Below are 20793 nucleotides of genomic sequence, written 5' to 3'. Positions count from 1 at the left end.
ATTCAAAGTAATGAAAAGCAAGGACCTACAACATAGATTGCTCTATTCAGCAAAGCCAGCATTTAGAATGGAAGGGCAGATAAAGTGCTTCCCAGATAAGGTCAGGTTAAAGGAGTTCATCATCACCAAGACCTTATTACATGAAATATTGCAGGGCCTTATCTAAGGGAAAAAAAAGAAGATAAAAAATGCAAATAGTAAAATTACAACAAACTCACAACTATCAACAACTGGATCAAAACAAAAACAAAAACAAAAATAAACTAAGCAAACAACTAGAATAGGAATAGAATCACAGAAATGGAGATCACATGGAGGGTTATCAGAGGGTATGGGGAGGAGGGTGAATGGGGTAAAGGTACAGGGAATAAGAAGCATAAATGATGAGACAAAATAGACAGGGGAGGTTAAGAATAGTACGGAAAATGGGGAAGCCAAAGACCTTATATATGCAACCCATGGACCTGGGCAAAAGAGGTTAAGGGGAAGTAAAATAATGGTACAACTATAATAGCATAATCAATAATATATACTTAAAATATTTTCCTAAATATTCTAAAACAACACTTTACTGATTGATCATATTTTGTTGTAAGCATTAAGTAAGTTCCATGTTTGAAAATTCTTTTAATTAATATAACCTGTGATGGAGTATTATATGGATAGAAGTGGACATGACTAGAGGACCCATGGGCACAGACAGTGGGGGGTATTGACTGTGGGAGTGGGGTGGACGGGGCAGGGGAGAGCAATGGGGGAAAACACAGGCAGCTGTGACTGAACAACAATAAAAAAAAAGAAATGCCAAAATAAAAAGAAGTGTTTCGAGTTAAAAATTCAATTCAATATTGGTTTCCATGGTTATATAAACAGAAAAATTTCTATGTAACAGCTCTATTTCATATGCCATTTTAAAACAGAAATTTTTATTTTTTCACACACTCAAGTTTATAAAATCTTAAAATTTAATTTTAAGATTAACATTTGCAATGAGACAAGGAGAACAAAACATTTAGGATAATGATACCATACCTTAATAACCTTTAAAGTTCCCACATTTGTTAGTTCATTCATTTCTATGTCGAACCAATTTCCCTCATTTCCAGAGATAAAGAACATTACTGCCATCCAGTTAGCTGAGAACTGCTCATCCAAGTCAATGACTGTAATTTGGAGCAATTCCGGATACAGAGCATTTTCTTCGATTTCTATGGGACGCTGAACCAAGAAGAAAGAAACTTAATATAAACTGTGTGAACCAGGGAACCATGCTAGACTTATATTAAATGTTTATGGCTAATCATTATTTAGAAAAAAGATCTGCACTTATAGTCAGACTTTTCGTTGTTCAAATATTTTGTCCCTTTGCCTTATATAAACATCTGGGACAAAGTACGAGTCTACATTGGGTTGTATGTGAGTAAGGATAACATATACATCTGTGAATAAGATTGTTCAAACAAATGTTGGAGTGTGGTGAGTGAAAAATGACTAATTTCAAAGACAAATACTTACCGAAGGCAGTTCTATGTACGGGATGTTGTCGTTGACATCGAGGATTTTAATGCTGCATTCACACTCTGCTGACAGGCCATCTGCCCCGCCGTCTCGGTCTGAGCCTCTCACAGCAAGAGAATATTGGCCGTATTGCTGAAACACACACCACAAACCACGGCACAGTTGACTCAGACGGTCCTGATTCTGTCTCATGCAAAGTTCTTTTAAATTGTTGGCTCAACAATTACTTAAATCTATGGTGGTGATAAGGGTAACACAGATTGTTGAAAATTCACAAATCTCACATGAATCAACATGAAAGTCGCCATTTCTAGTCTCAAAATATTTACCCAGCCTCATTTTATAAAGGCAACATTTCTTAAAGTCCTCATTCCTTATTCTATGCTCAGAATTTGAAAATGTTTATAAAGGGTAAAGTGGGTCAAAAGGATCAGGAGAAGAGAGACTAAGTTTTATAAGAATTTTGGCTTGAAAATTCCATACTTTTGATAACCAGCCGCCGAGTGTGGAAGAATAAAGAGATAACAAATGGGTTGCTTTTCCTGCATGGGGGTGGCGGCAGGTTCTGGCAGTGGAATTACCAACGATCTGTCTTGAGTCTACTCAGCGGGGCTTAAATTATTAGAAGCTGTAAAAGCTTTGATTCCTTTTCCAGACACATTCGTAACTGCATTCTCATTCAAAATTGTCATGTAACTGTAGAGGATTCATCGTTAGAGACACTTTGAGGTCCCTCCCCGGACCCCGGATTGAGACTATGGGCTAGGGTGGCATGCAGTGACCGCGAAGTTCCTTCACTGTTTAGAGCACTTCACTGCTAAACCTCTTTCGACATTGAAGGACTTTCGTTGGGTTAAGATAAGAAAGTTTGAGAAAGAGCTAAGGAGTCAATTTCTTCTGACTGTAATATCAAACAATTATAAACAGAATTATATGGGTAACCTAGAAACTGATGGCATTTAGATGATTAAAGAGTTTAAAAATTTACACTAGATTGCTAGATAATCTCATTAACAAGAGATTGTCATTTTTAAATAACTATAATGATTTAAACAAAATGTATTGACTATTAGTTAGAAAATAAAACTCCTCATTTATATCCTTATAGTATATACAGGTCAGCTGTATTGTAATATTGAAAAATAATGAAAGTAGATATTTTTACTTTAAGTGATAGGATAACATGGTGTAATAGAAACCATGTAATGCTGATTCTAATTTATAACAATCACTATTTTGTTCTTATTTGTAAATGAAACATTGATCTGGATGTTGCTTAATTTCTATCCATTATTCTGTTCCTATGACTCATTCCCCAGAATAATCAACAGGCTGTCAGTAGGTGGGACATAAAAAGAAAAAAAACTTTCTGTTGTCAAATGAGCTTAAAATGCCCTGTGGTGTTAAAGAAGAATAAACCAGTTTCTTAACCTGTAAAAATTCCTGCAGCCTTAATCACGTTCACATGCATGAATGACAAAGCTTTTGATTCTACTGAACGCATATTTTATACACTCTCAAAATAGAGTTTTCTCAATTTGGGGCCAATCCTATGTAAGGTTATATGAAAAAAATGACTGTAAAATGTATGTGAGAGATCCTTATGTTTTCATTTTAAAGCTTTTTTATGTCATTATTATTATGTAAAATGATTAGGTAATTAAAAATTTTAAATATAATTTTTTCCTTCTTAGGTACTTTTTCTTTTAGAATTGGTTTCAATCAATGAACAACTCATTTTAAAAAAAGAAGAAATTATGCCCTGGTTGTTGTGCCTCAGTGGGCTAAGGACTGGCCTGTGAACAAAAGGGTTGCCAGTTTGGTTCAGAGTCAGGGCACATGCTTGGGTTGTGGGCCAAGCCCCCAGTAGGGGGCGCATGAGAGGTAACCGCACATTGATGTTTTTCTCCCTCTTTTTCTCCTTCCCCCTCCCTCTAAAAACAAATAAATACAATCTTTAACAAAAAAAAATAGAAAAAGAGAAATTACCTCTCTGTCTAGAAAACTATTCATTGTTCGAATTTCTCCAGTGTATCTGTTGATAATAAACATGGGTGAATCAGAAGGTTCCTGGCTTATGATCTTGAAGGCTATTTTTGAGTTCAAATTATTGGGTTCATCCGCATCAGTAGCATTGAGTTTCATCACCAGTGCATCTAAAAATCAAGGAAAATTAATTGTAAATGAACAGTTTGCATTTTTGTTATAGCTACCTCTTTTCCTTTCTACTTCCTGAACATATTCATATATTAGCTCCTTTCTGTACCTTTGAATTAACAAAAAACCCCACATTTTACCAAGAACCAAGGTATTGCTGATAGTTAGAAAACAAAGAAATGTTTTATTCTGCCTTTCAATTTCTTATTCCAGTATCATGCCTTTTTTTTTTAGATTGCTGTGGTGAAACAAAATGATATTATGGCCAGACCAACAGTTCCTCAACTATATAGCTCTTTCTAGCTATAGGGTCTTGGCCTCAGTCTGCGTATCTGTAAATGTGGATGATAACAGGACAACCCTCATTGAGTTCATGAAAGAATTAGGCAGTTTAATGCGAGAAAATCATATAACATTCCTACCGAATAATGCATACTCGGTAAATGTGTAGTATTGTTCTGTTTTGGATGGTCCCTAGTTTAGTGCTAGGTAACTAGCAGGTTTAAAGAGAAGCTTGTTTAACTATGTACTTCAGCCTACTCCTCATCTTTTCCTTTAATCCTATAAGCAGTTTTGATAAAGGACACCAGAGAGTGTGAAAAGCCGCCAGTGTTCATAAACTAGAATTCTTTTCTATACTCAGCGGCTTGAAACACAGTCAGTGTCTTACAGACAAAAATGACTAAAGTATTGCCCATCTCCCTCTCTCAGTCTCTGTGCATATTCATTTTAGCATCACTTAAAAAATATATCAAAAGGCAATTATTAATTGTGGTACATTTATACAATGAATCTAAGGCAACTTGTCAAAAGGATTAAAGAAATCTATATTTCTTAATATGGAAATATGTTCAAAATATGTTTTAAAAAGTTTGCATTGTGTATTAATATGTAAAAAATTTCCAAACACATGTCTATATATTTGCATAATTATAGAACATACATACCTAAGTAACTAATGATAGTACTAGAAAAGAGAAAAAGTCAAATTTCTCTTCCATTTTTACTTTCCATGTTGTGTGAATGTTTTCAAAAAACATTTCCAAAATGATATTTTTAACAGTTTTCACTATAAAGATATGTTAATGCATAAAGTAAAATATAAGGATTTTTTAATTTAAAAGCAATCACACCACATAAAGTTTAAAAGTAACTATGGTAAGTTAAGTTCTGATAAATATTCAAAGGAAAATGTTCTCTGCTCTTTTCCATATGTGTAGCACAACCTTCAATAGTGTGCTAGGCAGTTGATATACTGTCGCTTCCAAGGGACTGAGTATTTGGCAGTTAAAATGTTGCCATTCACAGTGACCCAGAAGGAGTCCGCACACCTTTGGACGGTCACAACTCTTGTGGGTGGATGCTCTGTCTACTTACAGCTTTTCTGGTGTCCCTCAACTTGCACCACTTGAGACATTAGGCTTTAAATGTACATGGTGGGCCAAACAGGATTCAGTTTATAACACATTTTAAATATATAAAATAAGTAACTTGAGTATAAAGAAATTAAAACACACAGACACACCCACACACATATATAATCACATAGAAGAAGAAAAAACAATACTCATTTTGCATTTACTGGCTGTTAAAAAAGCCCTAGAAGATGATAGCCACATAATAGATTGCCTGGAAGTGATTTCTCTGGGTTATTCAAAGTAGTTTATTTTTTTTAAAGATTTTATTTATTTATCTTTATAGGGGAAGGGAAGGAGAGAAATATCAATGTATGGTTGCCTCTCTTGAGTCCCCTGCTGGGAACTGGCCCGCAACCCAGGCACGTGCCCTGATTGGGAATCCAACTGTGATCCTGTGGTTCGCAGGCCCACGTTCAATCCACTGAGCAACACCAGCCAGGGCCAAAGTAGTTTATTTTTTTAAAGAAAGATTAAAAAATAAGCAGTATGAATAAAAGTGGATGATACTGCTCCTCAAAACAGTCAGGCTGGGAGGCTGATTCTCCACCCATGGGTCCTGCCAACACTGTGCAAAGTCCTTTTGGAATTTCCCCTTAGGAATCTAGGACACAGCTTATATGTGAATTAGGTGAGAAAACTCTTTTCATTACTTTGGAGTTGCTCCTTGTGTGTGACAGATTGGAGCCGCTTCTGCCCTCGAAGGGAAAGCCTTTATGGAGATTTCCTCATGCCTCTGTCTTCTGCATGGTTTTCTACAATTGCCTGTTACATTTGTGCTGTGCACATTGACAGCATTTAGCCTCAAGTTGACTGGCTGTTTAAAATGATCTGGGAGCCAATATACTCTTGTGTGTTTAGTAAATTTGATTACTTACTTGCATTAGAGTTTTCTTCTATTTGTCCTAGAAAAGTAGACATAGAAAACACGGGAGGGTTGTCATTTATATCCAAAATCCTAACTCTGAGCTCCAGAATCTTCTCCAAATCCTGACCCTGAGCATTCACAGCCCGGCAGTAAATCTAGAGAAAAACAGAAAAGAAGAATAATGATGTGATGCACCAAATATTAAGTTGTTACTTTATTTAGATACTATACTAGGGTACGTATAGCTAAAAAGAAAATGAGACTTTATTTCCTACTGAAGTGTAAGCACAGGCAGTACTTATATCCAATAAGGGGAGGCAAACATGAACTCAGAACACCATGTGAGAAAAGGTAACGTGATCACCAATTAGAGGGAGAACAAAAACACTATGATATGGTAGGAGGATGCAATGGCTAAGATAGGGCTTAAAAGAGAACTTCCACAGGTGGAGCTGGGAATTGGCACGTTGTTCCAAGCCAAGGGATTTATGCAAGGAAATAAACAAAGTGATGAAAATGCAGGTTTGAATGTAGGACTAGGGAGGAATGGGGTTCAGGGTGTGGTAACAAAGGGTGACATGGGGGCTTCAAAGAAACAGCACTCATAGCTGGGTGGTGGCTATATGGGTGCTTACATCATCGCTATTACTGATACATTAGGTGTGTACAAAAGTATAATGCATATGATTTAACCTATTTGGTATGTTTCATATAGCAACATTGTACTTTAACAAAAGCTAATAGCCTGGCGTGCAGATTTTGAGTGTTTAGGAAAACAAGGAAGGAATATTAATTTGGAAGAGAAGACTAAAGAATTAAAATAGTCTTAGGAATACAGACAAGTGGTATGAGTGAAAGCAGAAAGCATAGATTACTCTCTGAAGGCATTTTTGGAGATGGATCGAAGAGGTTTTGATAGAAGAGGTTACTAGATTGAGGAAGGTTTTATTTTTCATTTTAAGTATTAATAAGTGTGAACCATGATAGAAGCAACCTACAGAGCGGCAGAAGAAGCATGAAAAGTGAAAGTTAACAGAATAAGACTCCCCAATACCAGATGATTATGAGACAATAGAAACTCTTGAGATACATTATAAAAACATAGAAAATTCATTTGCTTTTGGATTTAATGTAGAACGTTTCTGGGCATATGGAGAGAAGTAATTGTTGGAGTTTGTTGATTTGTAGGAGTTAATTGTAGGAGGACTCAGATTTTTTCATCTGAGATTTTGGCATGAGGTCAGCAGCTTAAAATAGGAATGAAGTTAAGGGTTGGAAGAGTAAGCACTTCAGCTGTGTCGCAGCTACTATAAGGAATACTTTAAATGTTCCAATATCCGAATTATAGGCGTACCAGAAGGGGAATAAAAACAGCCATGAGTGGAAAACGTATTTGAACAAATAATAAAGGAGAACTTCCGCAGCCTGGCAAAGGAAATAGACTTCCAGGAAATCCAGGAAGCTCAGAGAGTCCCAAAGAAATTGGACCCAAGGAGGAACACACCAAGGCACATCATAATTACATTAGCCAAGATTAAAAGGAAGGAGAGAATCCTAGAAGCAGCAAGAGATAAAGGGACAGACAGTCACCTACAAAGGAGTGCCCATCAGACTGTCAGCGGATTTCTCAAAAGAGACCTTCCAGGCAAGAAGGGGCTGGAAAGAAGTATTCCAAGTCATGGAATCCAAAGACCTACAGCCAAGATTGCTTTATCCAGCAAAGCTTTCATTTAGAATGGAAGGGCAGATAAAGTGCTTCTCAGATAAGATCAAATTCAAGGAGTTCATTATCACCAAGCCCTTATTATATGAAATGTTAAAGGGACTTATCTAAGAAAAAGAAGATGAAAAATATGAACAGTGAAAGGACAGCAATCTCACAGTTATTAACAACCACACCTAAAACAAAAGCAAACCAAGAGGACAGCTAGATCAGGAGTGGAACCATAGAAATGAAGAACACACGGAGGGTTAGCAACAGGGGAGTAGGAGGAGGAGAAGGGGGGAGAAGGTACAGAAAATAGTATAGACAGTAGGTAGAAAATAGATAGGGGGAGGAGAAGAATAGAGGGGGAAATATAGAATCCAAAGAACTTGAGACACGTGGTCATAAACTAAAGGGGGAAAGAGTGGGGGAGGGAGGTGTGCAGGGTAGAGGGGAATGAAGGGGGGGAATAGATCAACTGAAATGGTATAATCAATAAAATATATTAAAAAACAACAACAAAAAAAAAAACTAAGGGAGAAAAAAAAAGGAATAGAGTAAGATTCTGTTAAAGAGGAACTAAGTCTTTCCAAGGCACATCCTGTGCTCAGGTGAGCTTGGGCAACATACATTTTATACTAAAGTGACTTCACTCAGAGAAGGCTCCTGCAGTAACTATAGAATCATCACTAGGCATTGGAGTTAGCAGAGACCAACATTCTCAACTGGATTAAAGAAAAAGAAGGAGAGGTTGAGGACTTGCCCTTCCACACAAACGCTCTAGCCTGCCACTGGGGCCAGACCTCAGGTTAGCATTTTGGCTAAGGCACTTAAGCAAAACCCTCACCTGCCTCTCAGCCTTCTCTGTGTGTCTCTGGGTCACAGCTGCTCAAGAATTGAGAGACAACCAAAAACACCTACACTGACACCCTTGAAAGGAAGGGAAGCATGAGCTGAGCTTGAGATAATCCCAAAGTAATTTAGGCCTGAACATATGCTTGTATATTGACACTGCATCCACTTACAATGAAAAATGGAGTGACTTCTCGATCAACTATAGATGTTATGTTAATTTCGCCAGTCTTCTGATTAACAACGAAGATTCCATAAGGTGGTTGATCAATTCCTACCCCAGAGATGTGGTATGTAACTTGCTGGTTGGCCGCACAATCTGAATGAATCTGCAGAAAGAGCACATTTGAAAATATTACAGGATGCAAAATAAGTCTGTTACATTTGATATGTAATTGCTGTCTTTTTTGAGAGGTGTTGAGTGTTCTATGCCTGTTATTTTGGGGGAAATTCTGAGGGTAGAGAATTATTTTAATAGATAAGTGGAATAGTTAAAGTTCTAAATTTTCAATGAAAACTGTAAATGTAAGAGAAGAAATTCAATTTATATTTCTATCAAATAATAAAAAAGTAAGATATCATCCTAATACATCTGGTTCTATGCAGTCATTATTTCCGTGTTCACTCATGCATGCATTCATTCAACATTTACAATTTGGTCGGATTAGTCTCAGGCTACCTAGCACTAGGTCTGGAGCAGGGCTGTCCATGGATCTTAAGGAGTTGACCAGTGTTGTTATTGCCTAACTTTGATCTTTCAATTCAAAAATTTTTTAAACGTGGTTAGGGAGAAGACCATGATGGATTTATGTAGGTAAAAAAAGACTGTGTATATTTCCAGACAGCCCTGAATTCTGGAAATGGGGAGGATGTTTTAGCAGGAAAATGAGGAAATGACTAAATAAATGGTTGTAGGAACCAGGAGTTGTATTTGAAATAAATTATTGCATGGGCAGTGTCTCTTATGTACATAATGTGATAGTGCTATGTTTGAATGTGTGTCAGTGTTTTTCCAGACAGCTCTGGAAATGTGTCTGTATATATATATTTGCATTATGAGTGAATCAGTGTATGGGGATGTGTTACTGAGTGTGCGCCTGTGTATGTTCTTTCCAAAGACATAAAGGAAAGTGAAAGGAAAAAGGTTACAAAAGACAGTACATTGTGAATGTTCATCAACAAACCAAAAGTAGAATTTAATTCTAATAGACTATGAGGCAGAAAGAGCACGCATGGATATAGTTCCTCTAAACATGCTGAGTGGTAAATTCATTACTTAAATCACTATAATTTCAAAATCTAGAGTTTAGGGTAACACAGGATCGTGTGTACTAATTTCACTGGTAAGAGGAGTCAGTGTTTAACTGTCTATGTGAGTGCCTAAAAATCTTAATTTATCCTTCTAATGGCTTCAGTTTTCATAACCCGAATGAGTATTGTTCTGTTTTATCTCCTAACTTCTCAGTGAGATACGTTCATAAAATATTTAAATGACAGGTTGTTTTGAACATTTAACTTCAACCATTTTGATTTTTGAGTTTATGTTTTGGAGACTGACCTTGGCTATCGGGTTCCTCTTTGAGTTGTCTTCTCCTTCACGACAGGCTGCAGCAAACTTGATCCATTCACGCTTTTGCCTTCTGATTGAATGCCACTTGATGGTGCCATTTTTGGTGTTATAATCCCTAACCTTGAATGGGCAGGGTAAATAATGATACCTATTAGCTTCTATTCATAATTCACATTCCAGTAAAGAATTGTTAGGAGGGGTAATTGCAATGCCAGAAAAGATGCTTACTTGGGAAGATTGGAAATTTCAAAATTCTACTAATTTCAGCATAACATTAACTTTACTTATAAGGATGAATTTTATTTTGGGGATAGGTAGGCATATGTTGTTACTCCCAAAGCATTTTCTTTGTTTTAAAATTGAAAAATTCAATTTATATATTACCTGGATTTGAAATTCACTGTTAACTTCCACCACCACCTATAAAATATGATAAATGCAATATTTATTTTTTAAAATAAATGCATTTTTATAATTTATGTTATCAAATCCTTAAAAAATCAAACAATCTGAGTCATTAAAATTATTTTATTACTCTAGATAGCAGGTGGACCTGGTTTGTCTCTCAGGTCTGATAATGATGCCAATGACCCCTTTTCTTTTAGTTTGTTCTTCTCAATGTTGCTTTTTTAAATTACTTTAACTTGTTTTCATTCTTAGCCTATGCAGATATTGGTAATCTTAGGAGCTAGGACATTTGAAGGTCGAACCCAGTGGGAATGATGGTTAGAAAATTGGGTTTTCTTTGTAAATCCTGTGCCTAAAGAGCTGGAGATATTTAGTGATGTTCAATAATAAGTTATGATACTGAAACTTTTGATTGCAGTTTTAGCCCCTGAGTAGACTCAGATGGAAGCAGAAAAATATATTTTGGGATGAAGGAAAAATATGAAGCAGAGAGTATCCAGAAAGCTTCAAAATATTTGCTTCTTCACATTCTAATTCTAAATGGATGATTTTGTACTACTTTTAAAAATCTGAAGATAATACATTTTTTACTTGCTTTGAAATATGAGACTATAAAGTTCTAAGATGAATACAAATATTTTTTCATTGCAATGGAAAAATACAATATGATTAAAAACATAATTTTCTCTATGTTAAAATGAGCTGATATTTGATGTTTTAGTGTCCACACTAAACAAAGTCAATGATGTGAATGCTTCCTTGCATAGCAAGGAGAAGACACGTGTAGGAACTAATTGCTGGGTAAGCAACTTCTGTTAGTTTTTCTCTTGCATTAAATAAGTGAGCTGGTCAAGCACAGCTCTCACTACTTTCAGCCCAGCTCTGGCTTTGACTTTACATGTGATTTGTAGTGTTAAATCTGGTTAATTCAACTTATTTTTCTCTAAAAACCAAAGGCATTTCTAAAAACACAAACACTTATGTATGAAGTTTAATAGATCAGCATACTTAAGATATTGTAAAATATTTATCTAAAACATTAGGTGTGGATTTGAAGGTTAGTTTGTACAATGTATAAGTACAATGTAACTTTTTAATTCTTATTTCTCCCTAAATAAGACATTTTTAACATTGACAATTAAATTTTTTTTAGAATTACAAAATATGAAAACAGTTATTATACATAAGCTTTATCTATGTTAGTGAGAAAATAAAATTATGGTTTGCATTTAATAAAGTACTAATAATAGTAATTTCAAAATATAGTAAATATCTTTTATAGTGAGTTTTAATTTTGCCACTAATTAGAAAAAATTTTAAAGTGTAAGTACATTTTAAAAATCACCATAATTGATAATTCAAGAAAATTTATATTTATGATTAAATGAGTAGTTTAAAAAGATAATATTTTTATATGGGAGTCATATACTCATAGTGTATATTTGATGTTAATCATTTTCTTTATCACCATTACAATTCACTAAATGATAACTAGGTAGTATCAAACATAAGTAGAGAAATCCATGCATTTAACCTTCACAAATACATTTGGTCTACTATCATTATCTTCATTTTACAGATGAGGAAATTAAATTTTAGATGTTAATCACTAAAAACAATCCAATACAATTCAGCCTAAATGAGCTTGAGACATGGGTTTAACAATCAAGTACAAGTAGCCTATTTTATATAAATTACTAAATAAAATACAGTACAGGAAACTGACATTACAATTTTGAGAACTCAAAAATTAAATCTGGATTTTAATTTAATCTCATATTGTTCTTGTGATTCAGAATGCTTACATACAATAACGACAACAATAATAATAGTCATACTCTGGGAGAGGGGGAAGAAGAAATACAAATGATCTGAATGGTTGGGACAAGTAGCCAAAATGTTATTGTAGAGTTCTATGTGGGTGTGGAGTTGAAACAATATTAATTCACCTGTGTGGTTTCTTGCTACCTTGAACTCGTGAACACTTACTGCTCTCATTTGTGGGTGTTGGAGGTGGGATTTGTCTGTTTGGGAGCCTGTTCTTCATCACTACAGGACTGCATATTCATCTCTCCTCTCTCTTGCACTTCCCTGACCACACTGAAGTGTCAGCACCACCGTTTGTTTTGGAGAACCGTGCCAGAGACCACTAACCTTCTCACTTTATGAAACTGGGTCATTCTTTTAGCCATGAGAGGCAACTTAGGCAGAAGACCAAGTAGGTTTCACTGTATAGTCAGGTTCTCAATTGGAATAGCAATTAAAAAACTTCCAGGTCTTCTTAAAAATATGTCGTGCTGATATATCCATAATGCTTTTTGCTCAAAGTCTAAACTAAACTCTGAAACAAAGTTACTCTTTGACTATTAAAGGCAAAATAATGAGGTAAAAAGAACATCAAGTAGAATCAGAAAACTTATAATGTACTTGCTAAAGTCTCTGAGTTTTCGTTTTCTCATTAAAAAAATGACAGATGTTGACTAGATTACATGCAATTACCTCTTGAATTCTAACATCAAATCCTTGTGTGTAATAGGGAAATACTATATTAGAGTTTCTTGATCATGGTAGAGACATGACAAATTGTTGATTTAAAAGAAGACTCTGACAACAATTGATGGAGGTTGTGGGAAGAGGCAGCAATTACAGGCAACCAGCAGTTGGATTTCTGCATCATGTCAGTTCAGAGATGAGACTGGGAAAGATCCACAGGGAGATAGAGCTGGGTTGAAATTGACAGGGTTTGAGAACAAGCAGTGTGTGGGTGTAATGAGAGGGAGAATCAGACCATTGCAGTTGTAAACTAGGAGATCAGGAGCCAGGCAGAAGCACAGTGAAGCAGGTTAGAACCCATCCAGTTTGGAATGCCGGAGCAATGCCTGGTGAAGATGTATAGGAATTGGAAATATGCGTCTGCACCATGAACAAGTGTCTAGGCCTGATACACAGATGAGGGTCACTAACTCAGGTAGAATGGTTGGAATCATGGGAGAATTTGAAGTCCCTGAAGTAGAGAACACAGGAAAGAAATAGCCCATGGCTGAGGATGAAACCAGGGGAATTCCTGCATTTATATAACTGGGAACCATGACAATAAACAAGAAACAACAAAAGAGAGAGAAGTGGCCAAAGAAATGCAAATGAGAATGTATGGAGGAAAATGTAATGCAATGTCATGGGTGGAGAATGTCAAAGGAAGGAGAATCATAAGACAGACAGATGGCAAACAAGTGGCAGATGATAGACACAAGTTGGACAGGGTGAATCCTGAGAAACCCTGAGCTTTTCTGTGACCTTCAGGAGAACGCTTTCGTTGGATGGAATGGGGCCTTCCTTCCTGACTGACAAGGAGTGGGGAACAAGATGGAGGAGAAGAGGATGTAAGGATGCCGCGTTTTTGGAGAAAGTTGGTGATATAAAGAAACAGAAGTGATAGTAGAATAAGGTGAAGTGTACCAGGAGATTTTGGGGGAGAAGGAGATGTGGATTTTGAGGGCAGAGAAAGAGGAGAAAAGGAGATTTTGATTGGAAGCAGGAGAGGTTGAGAAAGTACTTGCTGGAGGTATGTGATGAGCAGGAGGGAAGCAGCAGAGAGAAAGGGCTTTGAAAACAGGAGGTAAGGAAGAGTGAAAGGATGGAGATTAAAATCAATGGATTAGGACGGGGAAATTGAAGGACATAACAGTGCATGATCTAGACCTTGTCCCTAGGGTAGGAGTAAGGTTGTTTTCTGGTAACTAGGGGAGTGTTTTGGATTCCAAAATAAGTTGGGAATAGGTTCTGTGGAGGCTGTGAAAAGATTTACTTAGAGATGAATACAAGTGCACTGAGTACCTCTGGGACTCTGGCCCCTGGCTATGGGCATTGGGGTAAGTCACTCAGCCATTCTCTGTCACTGTTTCCCTACCTGTATATGAGACTAAGCAGCCTACTTCATCCAAAATGAAAGATATGAATAATTCGCTTCAAGTGAATCCTCAATATTTCTTCCCTTCATCTCTATTTTCGAAGCTATTCCACATTTTAAAAAAAAGCAAAACACAACAACCACAGGATACAACATTGCATGCTAATTTCAATGATTCTCTAATTATACTCATTTTTAGTTCTTTTCCTTTAATACCCAGTTTTACATTTCTTTGCATTTCATTGGTTTTGAAAATAGTAATGTATAATTTCTACAAGGAAAACCTCTTGCATTTAATAACTTTGAGGTGGTCTTCCAGTCTCCTGGCAGTTTTTGTTTTGCTTCAATTTCTAAGGTATTTACTTGTTATAAACATCACAACAATAAACTTGAGACAAAGCTAAAATCTGATAATTTGCTTATTTTAAGAACCTTCTCTTATATGTTTCCTTTCTGTTACTTGAACAAAAGCTATCATTCTGGAGTTGATTTCTTGATAGGTCGATTTCTCTCATTTGTTCATTGTTTTATTTATTTACTTGACAAATATATACTGAATGTGTATTGTGTGGATCCAAGGCTGGATTAAGACATTTAAAAGGCTTAAGTGCTAAAAATATTACAGTGAGCCTTAGATGAAATGTAAGATAAGTGTAGTACTACATCATAAAAGTGAGTGTTAGGGAAACTCAACACGATGATTTCCATGTTTAATATTTTGACAATTTTTTGAAGTGTGTGGAGGAAGGGAAATATAAACTGCAAAAATTCCCTTTTGTTGAGTCTACATGGTGTGATCACACACCTATCGAGCAACCTTGCAGTGGTGTGATGCACTACAAAATGTTCAAAAGTGAATCAGACACACCCTGCCATCAAATAACTTACAGTCAAGTAGTTTTATGACTACTTGGCAGCCATTCATTTGTGGGGATGTGGCTTTTCCTTAGACAGGTGTAAAGGACTGAGGTCTATTCTCACAACCCACGAGGGCAGGATCAGCAACCAATGGCATTTAAACTACTTTGACCTGCTAAGTCCGTTTAAGGATTCTGCATGCCACGCATGATCAGCAAGGGTGGATGATGACCCAGAATTCTGTAAGGGTGTTCCCTCACTGATGGGAGCACAGTGGGCCTGACTGCATCATCAAGCACGCCTCCTGCTTGTGTGTTAGGCAATGCCTGTTAGGACATAGGGATACTCAGCAACATTGTCCTTAAAGACTTCACGGTGAAGAAAGACTTATCAGAAACTCAATGCTCTGGGTAAAGAAAAGAGTGTTGTTTTTCTAGACTTGTAAGCACTATTGAATAGGTGTGCCTTCTCTCTTCGGGGCCAAGCATCCAGATGTATCAAAGCAGCACTGTTTAGTGCTTTACGTTTTTCTAAAGCCTAGATCAGGCATGACAACGTTTTTTTTACTCTGTAGCAACAGAAACCAATGAACTGATGATAACTGTGCACTGCCCATTTTCAAAAAGGTGAAAAAAGATGGTGGTCGTGAATGTGCCATGAACACTGCAGTTTAGAGCCCCATGTAAGTGGAAATGACTTTGCCTAAGTAAAATTGATAAATTTTACTGTACAGGTGAACAGAAATATTGTTTTCATTTTCCATAAAATATTTTACTGCAATACTAATCTCTATAAATTTATCATTATATTATGTACCCTAGAAATCATAAAGAATCCTCTTTTTTGGTTGTCTTCTGTTCAGTCTCTAGGAGTAAACACAGTTATGGATATTTAAGATGTCCAATTCAAATAAGTTGACAAATTATGTAATAGATTATATACGAGAGTAGAACAACATAGGTTTATTGTCTTAATTAAAAATAATAGAATAATAAATAATGCTACAAGAATAAATTCTGTTTTTAGCTTATTCACAACTGTAAATCTGTTTTTGCATACAACTGTATTTTTGTGTGTGTATTTTTGCCTGAACTTTGAGAAATAATCAGGTAAACTCCTGCTTAAAGACTAAATAATTTCAACTAATTCAATATATGGACTTAGTTTATTAGTTAATCACAGAGCTTTTTTTGAAAGATAATATTGCCCATGGAAAGAGAAGAAGCTAGGCCGGCGTGATGTACTGAAGAAATTGGATCATTCTTGGTATTAGATAAAGGTAAATTTATTTGAGTTCTTTGCTTCAGAAGTTTGCTTTCTAGAAAAAGATACCCTGAAAGTATATTGATTGTACTCATTGGAACTGACAAAGTTACAAATAAGTTTCAGAAATCATGAGAACTATAAAAACTCTACTGGTTCCATTTTGCTTTCTCGCAGCTATCATTACACACCTCACACCATTGTCACAAGCATTCTCAGAGACTTCTTGTACTTGGTGTGTAGGTAACTTTGTTCTCTGGCCTAGAATACCAGTACCTTGCCCATATAATAATTTCATGGAAACAAAAAAGAAATGCACAATCAATAACATTTACTTGGCTTATTGTGTTATAACAGGCATAGGCTATTTTCTGTCCAAACGACTTGTCTAAGAAATGGAATAATCTTGTGGTGATACTGGTCTCTGTAAGAGCAGATTTTTCATTTTTATTCTCCCAGCTCTAACCCACTAACAAGGAATATACCTTCAGGATATTGAGCAGACTACACAACATATTTGCAAAGAGATGGCTGCCAGCTCTCAAATGGATTTACATTAAAGGTGCTATCAGTTTAAATGTCTTAAAGATATTCAGAATTGTCCAATTATGCTCCCTCCCGTCAGTTTTCACTTATTACTTTGAGCAGACTATAAACGCTTTGCATAAATATTTATCTTTTCTCTTTTTTTTACTTTCCTTTTTATATTTTTTGTAAAAGCAAACATTCACAGGGAGGGTAGTAGAAAGATAACTGGAAGAGCCTTCTATAGTGGTGGTTAATTTTGAGAATAAAAAAGTATTTTAAAGCAAAAATGGACAGTATAACTCCTAAGTACATTTATCCAAATCACCTGGTAAAATCAATAGTGAATATAAATTATGATTTTCCAAATCTTAGAAACTGAAACATTTTTTAAAATGTTACAATAATGTAAAAGTGAAACATTTGAATTCATCATAGAATAAGTTCTTTGAGAAACAATATTCATAAGGCATATGGGAAACTTGTGATTGATTTCAAAGAAAAATATGGCAAAACAAACAAACAGACAGACAAACAAACAAATTATCCACACAAAAATACCCATCCTGCCCTAGCTGGTGTAGGTCAGTGGATTGAGCATGGGCCCGTGAAGCAAAGGGTAGGTGGTTCAATTCCCAGTCAGGGCACATGCCTAGGTTGCAGGCCAGGTTCCCAGTAGGGTACACATGAGAGGCAACCACACATTGATGTTTCTCTACCGCTCTTTCTCCTTCCCTTCCCATCTCTCTAAAAATAAATAAATAAAATATTTAAAAATATATCCAGACTCAGAAAATAAGTACAAATGCCGAGAAACCTCTACACAAAGAGAGAAAATTCACTAAGGATACACAATTTTGATAAAATGATGCATTTTACTGAAGAATGACTAATTGGAAAACGGCTGTTTAAAGACATTTTATAGGGTATAATTAATGAAAAATAATCGCAAATATAATCAAATAAGTATCTTATAGACTTATGAATGTACATAAGCATCTGAACAATCTTTAAACAACTGCAGCTCTAATACGCCTTAATAGATCAAATTTATGTAAAGTTAAAAATGAGAGTATTTTATTATTTCACAATGTACAAATAAACTCCCCTCTGTTCACACACATACTGCATAATGTTCATTAAGCCCTGCCACATCCCAAGTTACGATATCAGTTGGTCCTAAAGATCCCTTAGAAGGTCCATGGACTAGAGCTCATGTTTAAAGGCAACTTGGCTCTAAAGCTGCCAGCTTGTTGGTGCTCATTTATAACTAAATCCACTGGTTATGATGCATCTTAATTAATGAACTGAACTAAAACTAACCAGCATACATTGAACCAAAGATCTAACTTGTTATTATAGAAGCCCAACAATCCAGTTAAAACTTAAGCAAGTAGAAACAAATACGAACCACAGCACTACATGCATCCTGCAAAGATAGCAAAAGAATGAAAAATGTTTGGGTTAAAAGTCAGGGCATGTCTGTGATATTACTTTAAAAGCCCAACTGCAAAAGAGAATTTGAATAACAAAGTGCTATTCAATATTGAGATGATTCCTTTAAACTCAATATTTTCCCTAAGTGACATAGCAATGTCTTTGATGTCAGAGATTTCATCTGATGAGTTGACACTGATGTATTAATATGATCTCAAGTCTTCAATTAAAGAGAGAAACACTATTTAAAAATCTAATTCATAAAATCCCATTGTCATTGACATAAGCTTTTAATAGGTTTAGGTTAGAAACAACACTAAATCACATTGTCTAAAGAGTTCTTTTTTGTCACCCTGGGCGGTGTGGATCAATGGTTGGGCACCAGCCAGGACCACAAAAGGTTGACGGTCAGATTCCCAGTCAGGGCACGTGCCTGGGTCGTGTGTTTGGTCTTGGGTCAGAGCACCTTTGAGAGGGGCAATGGATAAATGTTCCTCTGCCTCTCTTTCTCCCTCCCTTTCCCTCACTTTAAAAATGAAAACTCTGTAAGTTTTTTAAAAAGTGCTCAGTTATTGACAACAAAAGTGATCATGCAGGGTTTTTGACAGAATCCACTCACCAGAAAAATGAGCAGCACCGCAGCTGTTCCAAAGCGCCAGTCCATCCCTGCTGGGTGCTCCTACATCCAGGACCAGGGGAGTGCAGTCTGTTCTCTGTTCTTGTTCTTTCCCCTAGATCAGCTGGTGTCTGATTAAAGCAACTTCTCAGTAGATGTTCTACATGAAGGCTTCGAGGTGTTTCTGCCTTTGTGGGAGGACTGATGGTACATATAACTAGTCCAGATCCCCACCCTAAAAACTCAGGCCGGTCTCATGAAGATGCTTGACAAGATCATCCTCGCCCCCAGGTAAAAGATGGGGACACACCCTTCCTCCAGCTGAAAGTCAGTTCTCTGTAGGGGATGGCAGATTCCCTCCTTTACGGAAGGTTTTCCAGGCAGGCATTTAAAATGATCAGGAGTATGGAGAATGATGCAACTGATAGGGGCTTTTCTCCCTCTGCTCTGTTTACAGGTTGTTGAACTTCTACCCATATTAAAAGGCAAGTGGAGTCTGGATGTGAGCATATAGTATTCCAAGAGGATTATCTGGCCCACGCTCATAAGCAGACACTCAGGACACAGTAGAAAACTATAAACTTTCCATTTCAGTTGATGTTAGGGAATATCCAGCCATCTTCAAAATTGTTCTTTATGAGACAGAAAATCTGGTAATGGTAGGAGGGCAGATTTAAAAAAAGAACATTAGTTCATATAGGCAGAACTCTGATAGTTAACAATCATAAGGTTGTCTGCATTTAAGTAACTAGCCTAAGTCCAGGGAAGTCTATTTTTTGCTCGAAATGATTTTCTTTTGTCCCCAACATTTTTTCAATCTTTCAAGTTATGCCTTTTTCAAGGGCAGTAAAAAAAAAGAAAGAAAGAAAATATCAGTAAGTCAGATTAAAAGTAAACAACCAAAACCTCCAATTAAAACCCTGCTGATAATGTTTAAGATTAGGATCTGTGTCTGAAATATTAATGGACACGCAGAAGCTGCTCTTCAGGTGAGGTGGGTTAAAAGTCAGTGAGGATTCCCAAGCACAGAGCCAAGAACCTGTATAGTGAGCCAATTAGAACACAGAGATGGCTGCCCACACATGCAAATGGGAAACTGNTTGTCTGCATTTAAGTGACTAGCCTAAGTCCAGGGAAGTCTATTTTTTGCTCGAAATGATTTTCTTTTGTCCCCAACATTTTTTGTCTCTTTCAAGTTATGCCTTTTTCAAGGGCAGTAAAAAAAAAAAAAAGAAAGAAAATATCAGTAAGTCAGATTAAAAGTAAACAACCAAAACCTCCAATTAAAACCCTGCTGATAATGTTTAAGATTAGGATCTGTGTCTGAAATATTAATGGACACGCAGAAGCTGCTCTTCAGGTGAGGTGGGTTAAAAGTCAGTGAGGATTCCCAAGCACAGAGCCAAGAACCTGTATAGTGAGCCAATTAGAACACAGAGATGGCTGCCCACACATGCAAATGGGAAACTGAGCAACCTTGAGTTTGTGAAATAAATAATGACTCCCACAAGGCAGGAAGCATTTGAGTGTTCTTCGGATATCTTCTTTTCACCTCCTAATGTCAGGTATAAATATTGTGTGTGGCAGGAAGTCTATGGGATTTGAAATAGTGGTCTGGAACAAAAAAGCTATTGGATTGTATAAGAAGTTGATTTTGAGCAAAATTATACTAAAAATGTTCTAGAAAGGAAGGA

At 36.3% G+C, this 20793-nt stretch overlaps 1 protein-coding gene across 1 annotated transcript in view; it reads right to left on the bottom strand.

Moving 5' to 3' along the window:
* The window catches only part of LOC118977507 (desmoglein-1-like), a 40198-nt gene extending 20924 nt beyond the window's left edge, over positions 1-19274 (bottom strand). The window contains exons 1-8 of the mRNA XM_037032448.1: positions 19103-19274; positions 10470-10505; positions 10074-10205; positions 8689-8844; positions 5969-6113; positions 3508-3674; positions 1516-1650; positions 1033-1218 (exon numbers count right to left, since the gene is read on the bottom strand). Of these exons, the coding sequence (XP_036888343.1) occupies positions 1033-1218; positions 1516-1650; positions 3508-3674; positions 5969-6113; positions 8689-8844; positions 10074-10205; positions 10470-10505; positions 19103-19147 (1002 nt within the window). The 5' untranslated portion in view covers positions 19148-19274. The remainder of the gene's footprint in view (positions 1-1032; positions 1219-1515; positions 1651-3507; positions 3675-5968; positions 6114-8688; positions 8845-10073; positions 10206-10469; positions 10506-19102) is intronic.
* Between the last annotated feature and the right edge of the window lie 1519 nt (positions 19275-20793).

The sequence above is a fragment of the Sturnira hondurensis genome, unplaced genomic scaffold, assembly GCF_014824575.4.
Source record: "Sturnira hondurensis isolate 20B ecotype Veracruz unplaced genomic scaffold, ASM1482457v3 Scaffold0001872, whole genome shotgun sequence".
In the NCBI taxonomy this organism is placed as follows: domain Eukaryota; kingdom Metazoa; phylum Chordata; class Mammalia; order Chiroptera; family Phyllostomidae; genus Sturnira; species Sturnira hondurensis.
This window is presented reverse-complemented; position numbering and strand designations above follow the sequence as displayed.